Genomic DNA, 14795 nt, shown 5'->3' on the forward strand with positions numbered 1-14795 from the left:
GCCAGCTCCCTTGGCCAGTAAAGTGAGATGAGCGCGCAACCCCAGAGTCGTCCGCGACTGGACCTAATGGTCAGGGGTACCTTTACTTTTATCTTTACTAAGCTATGCAAAGCAATTAAATGCAGTTGACCTTCCAATCAAAGTATAAAATACACATACTGAGTAAAATTGCATGTATTTACTTGTTTCCATATCTTTGTATGTTTACAAAATTCAGGTTTATGGTGAATTTAGGGTGTCCTTTTTGGTTAAATACTTTGGTGGCAAAAGGCAAAGGAGAATACCATATAAGGAAACTGAAACTGAGTCCCAAGGTCAGGGAAGAGGAACAAGTACAAAGCTAAAACCTGATTTCTAGATACACATACAATAGAATGAAAACCCAATCTCCTCTCATTTTTAAAGCAGTTTAAAAACACTTGCCAACACTTGCTCAAGACGTTTTCTACATCCATGAGAATTAGCAACTTGGCTATGAATGTTTTTGCAGGGAAACCTAACATTTATACTCCTTGACCTATAATAGCATCTAGGATCAAATATTCCTTGCAATCAATACATCTGAAGGGGCAGAACCACCACCTTCCATTTCCCTCCCACTGCTAAGGTAGCTGTTCTACTTGCTACAACCAAGAAACAGGCAGCCAGGTGAGAAGCCCCATTCCTATTTGTAAGGAGCTTTTTGACCTCCCGTGGAAGCCATCAAATGTCTAGCATTCTTAAAATCTAGGAGGCAAAACATAGGTGAGACAGCCTGTTCCACCTGTCTAGTGTTTAACTATTCCTGCCACCCCCTTTGTGCATGCAAGAGGGAAATGTGCACTAGGGAGAGTACATGGGGTCTGTGCGTGTGGGTCAGATGCACGGATGTGTGGCCTCTGTGAAAGAGGTGAGGAAGGAAAGGCAGGATGAATATTGTGTTGTCTCCCCAAGAGGGAGAAATGTGGTGTACGCACGAGTGGCAGATGCGTTTGTGGTGTTGTGTGTGTGCAGTGTGCATGAGTGTGTGGCCACGTTGTGTATTTTTTGGGGAACTGGGGAATGCTTCCTGTTCTTATGAGCCAACAACCATGTAATAACTGTGGTGTGACGACCACACTCAGGACAAAAGCTTACTTCCCATGGTAAGCCTGACACTGTCTACTCTCTCCAAACTTTGTCCATGCCCCATGGCAGCCATTTTGCGGCTAGCATCCACAGCATTTTCTCTAAAGTCAAGCTGTGCCTGCTAGTTCAAAAATATTGGTAACCCATGCACCAACTGAAAGTTAAAGAGAATCAAACCAGTAGGAGAACAGATACTTTTATTGCTCACCTTTTATACAATAGCACACCTTCAGCCATTTTTCTTTCACAGCTTGACAATGTTTCTGTACACACACGCACACTCACACTCATACACAAAAAAAAACCCCAGGCAAGGCGCACTGATGTGACTTTTAGTAAGGAAAACTGTAACAATCCCACCTGAAGGGCATTTTGTCTTGCGTTAGATGCCAAAAATTGAAATCATCCTATAATTGCTGATCAGTGGTATTAACTCGTGCACAAAACAAGTTTCAGCTTGCCATTACTGCTAGCTAATTTCAAGTAAAAATTAGGCTGGTCAGGGGATCAACTGTTTTCTGGTGTGTGAAATGAATCTGAATTATGCTAAAGCACAAGGCTACATATACTATCTGTTCACAACTTAGCTCGGTTTGTTATATGACCTTTGCGTGGCATGACAGTGGTTGGGTCTCTGATGGGGACATGAGTGTGGTTTTGATCAATGAGAGATAAGGCTATTGAACAAGTCATCAGCAGTAGAGCTCATATAATAGACATGGACCCCATGAAGTAGGCTGCAGTTCTGTGCAGTTACAAATGCATAAATCCAACCCACTTCAAAGGGTCTTGCGCACAACTAACTAGACACACCTGCAGCTTTACAATACAGGTTTGAAGTCAGCTTGTTGTCTACAGAAAATCAGGGTGAAGAGCAATATTCAAAGTGGCTTGAAGAGTGGAAGATTCTTAAAGGAAGAATGAGCTCATGTAAAAACCAACAGACATACTAGTTTGCATATTAAAGGTGCGACAGACATGTACTCAATTTTCCTTTAGTGAACAGAACCAGGGCTGCTGTCTTAAAGTTCTGAGCTTCCTGGAGTTGAAATGCTGCATTTTAGGCAGCATCAGACTCATGCGCACCTTTCACAGGTGCTCAAAAGCAAAGATCATTTTCCGGAAGCAGCCTGACATGGCCTGGTACTAATTCAGAAAGAAAACCATAGAAAATCTATTACATGAGCTCTGCCCAAATGGAAGCTTTTGCAGCCTCAGCTTGTGAAGTGTCTTCCTTGTCCAAATCCAGACTGATTGTACTGATATCCCCCATGTTGGAAGTGCTGCTCAAATTGCCCCCCTTGATTAAAGTTCTGTGCACCTCTTGCTCCCCCCCAACCACCTCCTTGCCCGCCACGGCCGCCACGACCACGGCCTCGGCCTCCTCCACGGCCTCCACCTCGATCATTGGAGTGCCCATCTTGATATCTGTTGTCTTGCTGGTAGCTGCCACCACCACCTTGATATCCGCTTCCTGAATATGAAGATTGATAACCACCATAGCCACCTCCTTGATAGCCGCCACCACCGTGATAACCCCCAGTTTGAAAGCTTGCGTCTCTGTAGTTACTATCCCTATAGTTGACATCTTGATAGCCACTTCCTCCACCATCAGTCCAGCCTCCTTGGGGTTTGCCTCCTCTGCCTCCCCCTCTGGCTCCATAGTCATAGCCACCACGTCCTCGTCCTCCTCGCTCGTGACCCCCGTGTTCATGGCCTCCACGGCCTCCGTAGGATGAGTCGTACCCTCCGCGGTTGCCACGGTCGTAGCCTCCTTGGTCATATCCTCCGCGGCCTCCTCGGTCATGGCCCCCTTGCTCATAACCTCCACGACCTCCGTAGGACGACTCATAGCCACCTCTGCCACCCCTGCCTCCACCACTTTGCTGCTGAGGGCCATCTTGCCTTTTTTGCCACGGTGGCATTTCGGGAGGAGGAGGTTCAATTTCGTTGGGTCTGCCACCTCTGTCAGGCACTCGGCCCATTAATACCTAAAAGCAAAAGAAACCAATGTGTTGGAAGAATTAACATAGGGGAAAAACTGTGCTACTTACAGTGTTAAAAACTCTGATATCTAAGCTAATCGCCAAATGGCACCTTAAACCTAGGTTATGGGTGCCACAATGGAATATCTACCAGTAGGTGCTTTTTTGCAATTGATGTTATTATTCATTTCATTTCTATACCACTTTATATTTTAAAGAACAAATCTAAAAGTGGTTTACAGCACATCAAATAAAGCAATGCAGAATAAAACTAATTCAAACTAAGAACCTGAGTCTAAGTGACATTTTGCTTTTCCCAGTCGCCAACCTGGCATCCAGAGATCTCCATGTGATAGCAACTGGACCCACGCCAGTCACAAAGCATGTCTGGTACCTGACTAATTTCTAACACTGACTATTTAACAATCTGAAAACACTGTACTTTAAAAAATGAGTTGAAATGGGAAGTGTACAGAGGTGATGTACTGAAGAAGGAGGGCGGGAAGGGTCATTCAGCAGATCAAGATGTAATCATTTATTATAGCAGTGCTTGGGGATGGAGGTGATCCACAGCTGGAATGCAGAAAGAATGGGCTTCCTTGCCCATTACGTTTCATTTTTAAATTTTCTGTTATATATTTTCTCTTATTGACATAAGGTGTCTTCCAGATAGATTTTACAATTTTGGGACTCAGCGATATATTGCTCTTTTGCTTTAAATCTAAGGAAGCTTTGACTGTATTTTTTCATTTCTGAAAATAATTAGTCTTGAAGAGGTAGTGTTGGTCCTTTTATAGTGGGCCCTTTGTTCGGGATGCCTAAAAGACTACACAGTGGCAGCACAAGATATAGGGGAGTGGCAGTGCATTAGAAAACAGGCACAGCACCAACACTTCTCATGGGTACTTCGGGGCTAGCATACACTGGTCACCAACTAAAAAAAAAACAACTTTAAAAAGTGTTCTGCTGGGTGTACTGCTCTGGCAAGCGCTGGCAATGGACACTAGATAATCTCTATTTCCCCAGACGGCCGGGGGTGTGTGGGAGAGAAAGTGGGGAGAGCGGCCAGTGTAGGGACCCCCTCAAGCCCTAATTATGGAATAGGGCAAGAGTATGACTATCAAACATAATTGAGAAAATTCATGGCTGACATAGAATTTGCATCCACAGCCATCCAGTCCCATATGGCTTCCACAAGGTTTTGCTAACTTCGTTGAAAGTCAAAATATGCTTCCACAGATAAGCACAGCTACAATAGAGGATTTTCACGACTACAATAGTGCATCCTCTTGCTACATGACTACCTTGTAATACTGCAAACCAGTATGACTCTCTTACTGTACTTTGTGCAAATAATAACTAAAAATACTTTAAGTAAACAAGGAAGTCATTCTCAAATATAGGGCTGTTTTTAACTCAGGAAGGCTGATCCTCTCTGCCAGAGCTCTTCAACCTTAGGTCCCTGGTGTTGCTGGACTACAACTCCCACCATCCCAGCCACCTTAACCAATGGTCAGGGAGGACAGGAGGTGCAGTCCAACAAAACTGGGGCCCCATGGTGGAAGACCCCTGCTCTGTGCTATATCAACATGTGACACAGAACAGTTAACAACTCCTGTGCAATGTACCAGGTTGAACTGTTGGCATTGAAACCAGTCCCCCTGCCCCCCGCCCCCAATGCCATTTTGTAAACCTGGTAGAAGAAACCATGGGAAGGGAGAGGCAAAACAGAGTGTGCATTGTATGTGCTGAAAGCATACAAAAAAATTCCCCATCCAGTTAGTTAATATCCACAGCACAGTAGGAAGTTGTGGTACGGAAGCTGTACTTCTCAGGACACAGCAGGGCTGTGTAGAATTATTAAAACAGCAGAGAGCATTATTGGCTGCTCACTCTCCACCTTAGAACAAATCTATAACACCAGGTGCCATAAAAAAGCACTAGACATATCAAGAGATCCAACGCACCCTGGTCACCATTTCTTTCAGCTCCTGCCATCGGGACGGAGATATAGAACTATGCAGGCAAGAACGAGCCGTCTCAGGAACAGTTTCTTCTCTAGAGCAATTTTGGCCTTAAATGGAAAGCCTGGACTTTGAAGTCATCTTATTTTACTTGTTATTTGTATTATATTTACTGTTTTTAATTAGGTTTTGTAATTTTGGATTATGTGGAATGCTTTATCTGAGTGGATGTAGCAACCCGCAAGGGGACAATGACAATAAAGATATCTTATCTTATAAAGATAAAAAAGAACTAAATTATATCAATGTAACAAAGGTACCTTATTAATAGCACATGCAGTCTTTTCTCTGATGGACCCGCTGCTCGTCCTCATAATCTTTGACAAGTCTTGCCGAGCTGCCAAGAGGTGAGCGACAGATATAGCACATTTGGTAGTAAGGGTGGCACGCTTCGGCTGGTAGACTTTAGCCAATTTCTCTGTTTGGCTCTGTAATCCAAAAAAGAAGAGAGTCAACAGATGTAAACAAACATTCAGCTAAAAATTAATTATTTGCCATTTTAAACAACAGCTCCAAGGACAGATTAAGGCCTACATGGCAGGCAACTAACAAGTCATGAGAAATGCTGTGTGAGCTCAAGGGAAAGTGACTAATGGGACAATATACCACCTTATATAAATAAGGTGTAAATCCAGCTTCAGAGCCTTCCCCAATGTTATTTTGTTTTTCCGCTACCTATTTCGCCAACCATTTTCCAAGTCTGTATCTCATTCTGCATTTCTGAAACTTGTTCAGACTGCATTTTAAAACTGTAGTTTCCCCCATTTACAGCTCACCTGAGAAAAAATGGTTCAAAATAAATACTTATGAGGCACCATAATATAGTGATTTGGGTACATTTTGTGAAGCAAATGATTAGTAATGCTATGGGGTAACTGTTCAATTAGAAGCAGAAAAGTACAAAGTGGTAATAATCCGTTCGCAATGACATTCTTTTACTGGCAACACATGTGAAATGCAGGTACGCAGTGAGCTACACTGAGGTTTTCACTTGCCCCTAGCGCAACTACACAGCTGATGATTAAATTTAGTCCTAAGTGTCAACAAAAGGGTTGCCAAATGAAATATAAGCTTTAAACAAAAGTGCTTAGTACATTCAGAGACAAAAGTCAATTAAATTATGGGATACTTCCACTCCCATTAGCGCCACCAGACAGTTTTTTGGGCAGACAGCAAAAAGAAAAAAGCGCTCTTTGCAAGGCCAAAGGAAGTTGCAGAATGCAAACTGTACCTTTGCTCGATCTGACCAGCCAAACGACTGGACAGTCACATCCAGACGCTTCACTAACAATTTCCTCCGGACTTCATATTCATTGGCTATGGCTTGATTAATACCTTCAATTTTTTCCTGAAATAAAAATGCATATCACTTATTACGCTGGCTCTCAGCCATGGCATTCCTAGTGTGCAATGTATTAGCATACTAAGCCAAGAAACAACATCTCAGGCCCATATGCTCCCCAATCATGTGCTAATCTGGGGGTTTCAATCCCAGTCTTGTAAGACCATAGTTCCCTGGCTCCACTGTAATGGGGATTTGCGGTTTAATGTTAGTTTACTAGCTACAATTTTAAAGCAAGGTCTGATTCCTGGCAAGTAAACCAACATCAAATGACTGCTCCCCATTTTGGATGTAACAGAAAACAATACTTTAAAGAGGTCAGGATTGAACGGTAAAAGTCACTGAGCAAGAAGGAGAAGCTAAGGGAGAGTACAAGAGTCAACAATTTTTCCTGGCTTGATCAACTATGGTTTATGAAGCCACAAGTGTTACATGCAGACCAGACTTTGGTGGTTAATCCACCATTCAATTCACATTTACTTGACATGCAAATAACAGAAGAGGGAAAAGTCCCATGTGGTTTTTCAGTGGAAGACAGCATTGTATCCTCCAGCACTATTAATGTACACGAAAGAAAATATATAAATACTAACAAAGAGAGTCAAGGATAGAATAAAGAGAGTTTTACAGACATACAACTTACCCAATGAACTGGACCCATTGGTTTTGACAGTAACGGTTTTCCTACATGATTTGCAGGAACCTTTGCTAATGTTTCTTTTAACTGTAACAAAAATATACTATGTTAGTATAGAATAGCACAGTATCATATAGTGAATGCTTGCTCTCTTCCCCACCAAACGTATGGATTTGGAAGGGGAATTTGAATGCTTCATACATAGTAGAAGCTACACAAAAGAATACATTCCTAAAATTTTCAGAAAATTGTTGTGGTTTAAAATAAGAATATTCTGCAATTCTTTAATAACATCATTATGACATCAGTAAGTAAACGACCTCTTATTAATGTGGGAAGGACAGACAACTTAAAAAAAAATCTCAATTCAAGAATGAAAGCCTCTTAACCGTACGTCTCGGGGAAAATAGGTTGCAGTGAGTGCTTCTGCTCAGGGTTCCAGGTGCTGCATTCCATTCCCGCCAGTGAACATTCTTTGCCCACTGAGCATGCTTAATTCTCACTGGCCAGTTGTTTGTTTTGCAATGGGGACGTTCTTGTGCCCAACCCTAGCTACATTAAAATTTCTGATCACTCCATTAATATCTATGGGCAGGCCTCACTTCCACATCCTTGGGAGACCATTTAAAATAGCTTCTCAGTGTGAACTAGGAAGTGACCTATTCACACAATGAGATAGTGCTTTATAAGCTTTCATTTCTAGCCATCCTATTCCACTGAGTTTTTCCCTGCCCCCTCTTAGTCTCTCAACATTCCATGCCACTTAGAAGACTTGTTTCCCTGCCCCGCCCCAAAATTGGATTTCCCCTCTAAAGAAAGTGAGTATCTGCAAACCTTAGCCTAATCCTAAATCTGCTGGTACTGTCTTGTGTGCATGGGTGGTACAATTTTGGACACAAGCACAGGAAAACTTGCATTGCTATTAGAAATAATGATACCAAAGGACAGGCTTCTATCCAGTGGGTAGTGCCATAACACACACCAAAAAAAAAAAAAAAAACTTTTCACTCTCAAGTTATAAATGCTGGAGGTTGTCCTTAAGAATGAGCCTACCCTGTATACTAAGATCATCTTTGGAAGCCCTTCTCCAAGGGTCCCCACTAAATGCAGCACGGTGGGGGAGATGGAAGAAAAGTGCACTCTCAGCGGTGGTGCTACATTAGTGGAATGCTCTCTCCAAGGTGGCTTGCTTGGTGCCTAGTCCAATGTCTTTTCAGCACCTTTCCTTTCCTGGGCTTTTCACTCTCTAATTTTACCTATTGTACATTTTATGCTACTTTATCTGCAGTATTTCAAATTCATTGCTTTAAACCAGGCATCCCCAAACTTCGGCCCTCCAGATGTTTTGGACTACAATTCCCATCTTCCCTGACCACTGGTCCTGCTAGCTAGGGATCATGGGAGTTGTAGGCCAAAACATCTGGAGGGCCGCTCTAGATCCATCTTAGGTCAAAAGTGCATTGTATGTGGCATTGCTCATTTGTCAGCAATTAAGAGATTCATTACGTTGCATACACATTCAAGCTTTCCCACCTATCTATTCTTGCCATAGTCCATCACACTCCCAGAAAAGTCACTTCTGAGTGCCAGGCTCTCTTCAGAATGCCATTCCACTGCAAATCATGGATCCAAGCCTATGTACCTCAAAACCCTCGGTTCTTACCTTTTTTTCTATTCCACTGAAGAACTGGAACATAGTTATGTTGGCAGGAGGCTTGGACATGCCTAAAGCAATACATATGCCTTTCAGCTCCTGAAAGACTTCACTACCACCCCCCTCCTGGGCTTTTTTGGGAGGAGCATTCACACAGAGCATTCTGGCAGCTTCCAGTTCTGAGATGAGGTATGCTGAAGGAAGAAAAGCGACAATTTAGCACCTTTTAACAAATATCTGCCTTAGTTAGCTGTGAACATAAAGGAAACTATTCTGGATTCCATAACATATTTATATTAACTGAATGAGAGGTGAGGTTCAGATGAGACAAGGATCTAAAAAACTGAATACCAAGTGGCAGGTCTGCTAAGGGTAACAGTGTTCAAGCAAGCATGGCATGCCTTTGCAGAATGTGAATTATTAATTTAGATATTTAGACATTGTTTTTCAAGCAAACCTCACAATGTTGTTTTTCATAAGAATATGGTATAGAGTGAGACTTTTAATCTCAGGGTTATGGGTGTGAGCCCAATGCTGGGCAAAATATTCCTGCATTGCAAGGGATTGGACTAGACTCTCGTGGTCCCTTCCAATTCTACAATTCTCTGATTCTATTAATATAAATATCAATTAAAACTCTATACTAAGCACAGACAAAGCACAAGTAGGGGTGGGGAGAAGCTAGATCTCTCCCAAGAGCAGGATGGTTCTTAAGTAGCTGGGGAGAGTTGCTATTCCTTCATGTTCACTACATCACTTCTGAATGAGATGTCTTTTCACTTTCAAAGGTTGACAAAGTTTGTTCATAACAAGCAAAGAGAAAAATGCTTGGGTTTTCTTTTTACTTGGACAGTTTCCAATATGATACAGACGATATGAATCCAAAGCTTCAACGGATCAGACTATATTCTCTTTCTAAGTATCATAGTATCGTAAGTTCTCAAGAAGCATCAGGGAATGGACAAGTGTCCTAATTATCTCCACAGTGGCACAAAAAGGAACAAAAGTATTTTGTTATTTTCAACTTACTGAGCAGCAGCAGGCAGTTCTTCTGATTGAGAAGGCGCTTGGTGACGTCTCCTGATACTAATGTTGTATATGGGCAGTTCATTTCACCCAGTAACCCACTCATTTCAAGCTGGAACTCATCTGCTTCGGTGGGACCTTAAGACACAGATTATTTTCATTTAAGAGGTTCAACTAGTAACTCTTTGCCACGAGTTAAGACAAAGTTACATTATGAAGAGACTGCTTCCATGTTATCATGTTATCAAGACATGTTATCAAGATTCAAGGTTGAAGATTAAAATAGCCTATTTTCCTATTTTTAAAACCCCAAAAATATGATTAACATTTCAAACAAAATTAAGAACTCAGGTGATACAGAATGGCAAAAATAGTGTCTTCAAATGAACACTTAAAAAAAGCTTACTTGTACAAAATATAGTGGAAGACAAGTACAGTGGTACTTCTACTTATGAATTTAATGCGTTCCGAACACACATTCGTAAGTAGAAAAAAATTGTAAGTCGAATCCCATAGGAATGCATTGGGAGAAAAAATTCGTAAGTCGAAGCAACCCTATCTAAACTACAACCAAGATGGCGGACGGAGCTCCATTCGTAAGTAGACACATTCGTAAGTAAGTTATTTGTAAGTAAAGGTATCACTGTAGTAGTAAAATTGATTCCATGGGTACATAGGCAAAAAAACAGAATGTGGCATTGGGCACACTATCACATCAGTGTTGGAAGCATCTATACCACCACAAGTTTTCAGAGTTAATATGAAAGACACAAATAAATCAATGGTGTCAGACTCATGATTACTCACTGTTAGTTGCTTGCACATTTTCTTCTAGTTTGCAAAATAACCTTAACTCTGACACTAGCCAAGCACAGAGTTTAGTATATTCAGGGGAACTGGCCCCACCAGAAGCTGCCTGGGTCAGAGCACCGTCTTCTAACAATGGGCCTTTGTAACTGGCAAACAAACAAAAATAAGAACATGTTATTAAAAGCTACTGTACATTTTCTGAGGTATGCAATCGATGCATACCTTGTTTCCCTGAAAATAAGACACTGTCTTATATTGATTTTTCCTCAAGAAAACACACTATGGCTTATTTTCAGGGGATGTCTTATTTTTTATTACGCATCCAGCCTCGCCTCTTCTTTGGCGCCCTCCGGAACTGTGCCTATCACTATGTCTTATTTTCAGGATATGGCTTATATTGTGCAAATGCTTAGAAATTCTGCTACGGCTTATTTTATGGGTATGTCTTATTTTCGGGAAAACAGGGTATTTGGTGATAACACCACTAACACTTCAATATATTTATCTGGAACACCAGTGATTTCAAAGGTACTTCCTTCAAATTAGCATGCTTTGAATTGAAGTCTATATCCTCATCAGCATCTTTATTTTTTTTGCTCACAATCTTCCCTTGTTATAATTAACTCTCTTATTCCTTCTTCTCCCTAATGTTTGATGCCCTTGCCTCTTTCTCCCTTTGGTCCTTCATCTACTGCTCCTTGCCCTTGCAAAATTTAAATTATAAGCTCCTTGGAGCAAGGACCTATCCTCTTTTTGTCAGCTTCTGGATTGCATTTAGACTGGAGATGTAAGATACATCTAAACAACAATAAAAGTATAGTAGTGAAGATAAGGGGGAAATATACATTCTTTTTGGCTGCACTGGCATGCTACTTCTCTCCACTGCCTTGACCCTTAACAAGAGACCCAAGGAGAGAATTCAAAGAACTGATGCAGATGTTTTGGGACAACTGCCCAGCCAGCCAGAACAATGCCAAAGAGATAAGCCCCTGTTCTGCTTTAAAAGCAGCTTTTCTCTTTCAAACTGAGAACCACTGTACTCACAGTACTACCCCATGCATGCATTTTCAGCACTTATTTGGATCCCAATCCAGGCCTTTACTGAATAATGCAAACAAATTTTTAAAAATTCCTTCTGGTAGCACCTTAGAAACCAACTAAGTTTGTCATTGGTATGAATCATAGAATCATACAGTTGGAGGCGACCACAAGGGCCATCCAGTCCAACCCCCTGCCAAGCAGGAAACACCATCAAAGCATTCTTGACATATGGCTGTCAAGCCTCTTCTTAAAGACCTCCAAAGAAGGAGACTCCACCACACTCCTTGGCAGCAAATTCCACTGCCGAACAGCTCTTAGTGTCAGAAGGTTCTTCCTAATGTTTAGGTGGAATCTTCTTTCTTGTAGTTTGAATCCATTGCTCCGTGTCCGCTTCTCTGGAGCAGCAAAGCTTTCGTGTGCATGCACACTTCTTCAGATACAAAAGCTCATACCAATAACAAACCTAGTTGGTCTCTAAGGTGCTACTGGAAGGAATTTTTTAATTTTGCTTTGACTACAGCAAACCAACACAGCTACCTACCTGTAACACAAACAAATTTGTTTTTGAGAACACACATGACCAAATTCCTTACTGTTCATAGTGTATTATCTATTACTACTATTTACAAACGGATGTGGGTGGCGCTGTGGTCTAAACCACAGAGCCTAGGGCTTGCTGATCAGAAGGTCGGTGGTTCGAATCCCTGCAACGATGTGAGCTCCCGTTGCTCAGACCCAGCTCCTGCCAACCTAGCAGTTTGAAAGCACGTAAAAGTGCAAAGTACCTTCCGGCGGGAAGGTAAACGCCATTTCTGTGTGCTGCTCTGGTTCGCCAGAAGCGGCTTAGTCATGCTGGCCACATGACCCGGAAGCTGTATGCCGGGTCCCTCGGCCTATAGAGCGAGATGAGCGCCGCAACCCCAGAGTCATCCGCGACTGGACCTAACAGTCAGGGGTACCTTTACCTTTACTATTTACAGAAAACTCAGAAGATTTGCAACAGTAAGCAAAATCCTCTGTTGCAGGCATTTTAAAATTTTCTGCAGCAGCTATTTCTAAAATACTCGCTAGCTTATCATCTTTTTTTCCTGAAAAACCAAACAAATCAAAACAAAAGCTACAAGAATTTGTGTCATCTTCAAAAAAAAAAAAAGCTAGAGAAATGTTCCAAAAGCAATGAGAACCTTTTGTACAGTATGCTTTTAATGGTGTGGGTACAGGAGAGAAATAGCATTACTAGTCTCCACACCACACAAATGGAGCAACACACTTGCCTCATAGAAAAGGTTAAAGCATGATTAACATTAGTCTAGGCAGGTTTCCTTGGTACTATGTCTCACTGTGTTCATTTCAGCTTACTTTTACATATGTGTAGGGCTGCAGCATGAGAAATACTTTGTGCTAAAAGGGAAGGATGAATGGCAACCGATTTATATTGTAGAATATATTTATAGGAAATAACAGTAAATATTATGGAGGAAGAGCACTGAGGTGGTGGTGGGGGTCAACATTGTAGAAGTTGTAGAAATTTCTGTGTGGGGTTTTTTTAAAAATGATGCTGGACTGCCAGATTTTATTTTTTTAAGTCTGCTGAATGGATGTGGCCCTGCCTTAATGCAGAGCACAGGGCAGTAACACCAAATAATATGTGATCTTGTGATGCCTTGAAGGGTGGTGGAGGCAGATTGTTGATTTGTATTCAACCATTTTTAGTGCTATTAGACAACATTGTGAGATTCACAGAGCAGTTCATAATTCAGCTGAACATAAGTTAGTTTCATTTGCAGATGATATACTTTTGTTCATTTCGGAACCTCAGACTAGTATACCCATCTTGATGCAAATGATAGGCGCTTTTGGTAAAATATCAGCTTATTTCACTAAATGGTCCAAATCAAAACCCTCCTCCAAAATAAAGCTCATAATGGTTTCCAATCCAGTTCATCTCCACACCTGCTTTATTTCAGAAATGAATCATATGGTTCGAGACTGTTTACTTGCCCCACAAAACACGGAGCACGGGGGTGAGGACACATAACAAAAAAAAGTTTTTTTAAAAAAAAACCGAAGTTATTTACACATATTTGCTCTCATACATACCCGAGGTCTTCCAGCGACTCTAGGATGTCATTCTCCATGAGCTCAAACTCCATTTCCGGGGCTTCAGAATGAGCACAAAAGAAAAAGGGGGTTGGAAAAACCTAGAACCTGCAATTAGCAAACCAAGACTCGGTTAGCAACGCCTGAGAGAATGCAGCGGTCACCATAATGACTGGCGCAGAGTGGCTTGAATGCCCTGCTCGCCTCACGGTTCGCCTGGAGAGGGGGATATCGAGGTCGCACCTCACAGACCTGCCCCCCCACCAGGAACAGCCCCACTGAATGCCCGACCACCGACCCCCTCCCTTTCCAGGCGACACTGACCCAGAGGAGGGCAGGCGGCCAGGGGCTTCTGCTTACGTTAAGAACTGGCTCTGGCCTGCCTGGCCCCCACCTCCCCGCCCCACTGAGGGGCGCCGTTCCATCCCGCCCAGCAGCGCCCCAAATCTCCTACCCCGCAACCTACCTTTTGCGCAGCTGCTCCGCCGCCGACTGCTGGGTTGGCATGTCAGGAGGTGGGGGAAGGGCGAGGAGAGGGGGAAGGCCCCCTTTGCCTGACCTTTCACCTCACGAGGGGGGCGCCACCAATCTCGCCTGATTGAAAAAAATGCTCCGCTCTGCGCCTTGAAAACCCTCTTGTTTCTTCACACTCTGCCTCTAACGGTTCATATTGGTCTAAGAAAGCCTCTCTTTTTATCCCTTAACGCAGGAAGTTATATTTCAGAGCGTCAATAAATATTTTCTTCAGGCACAACTGTTGGACAGCCCTAAGAGGACGTTCTCGCTTTCCCTTTCCTATCTCTATATAAAGGAACCACGTTGGGGGGGAAAAAACCCTGGGCCTGAAAGGAGGAGTGGACGTTGTGGGAGAAGGGACAAACTACTTCAAGAGACGGGCTTTTCCGCTTTGTGAAAGTACACGAACCAGCATGCAAAGGTTCGCCTTTCGCTACTCTCCTAGCCGTAGAGCATCTGAAGAAGTGTGCATGCACACGAAAGCTCATACCAAAATAAAAACTTAGTTGGTCTTTAAGGTGCCACTGAAGGAATTTTTTTATTTTACTTCGAC

The 14795-nt window shown here is 42.4% G+C and overlaps 1 protein-coding gene across 1 annotated transcript; it reads right to left on the bottom strand.

Annotated features, from left to right (window-relative positions):
* Nucleotides 1-1287: 1287 nt before the first annotated feature.
* On the bottom strand, nt 1288-14533 carry TSLIG3A (tRNA splicing ligase complex subunit 3A). Its single transcript, XM_035108235.3, has 9 exons — nt 14193-14533; nt 13727-13834; nt 10583-10731; nt 9779-9913; nt 8759-8943; nt 7102-7182; nt 6348-6464; nt 5377-5544; nt 1288-3098 (listed from the first exon to the last, which is right to left on the bottom strand). The coding sequence occupies exons 2-9, from the start codon at nt 13777-13779 to the stop codon at nt 2322-2324; spliced, it is 1665 nt and encodes a 554-aa protein (XP_034964126.1). The 5' UTR covers nt 13780-13834; nt 14193-14533; the 3' UTR covers nt 1288-2321.
* Nucleotides 14534-14795: the final 262 nt, after the last annotated feature.

Source organism: Zootoca vivipara, chromosome 3, assembly GCF_965207765.1.
Source record: "Zootoca vivipara chromosome 3, rZooViv2.hap1.1, whole genome shotgun sequence".
Taxonomy (NCBI): Eukaryota; Metazoa; Chordata; class Lepidosauria; order Squamata; family Lacertidae; genus Zootoca; species Zootoca vivipara.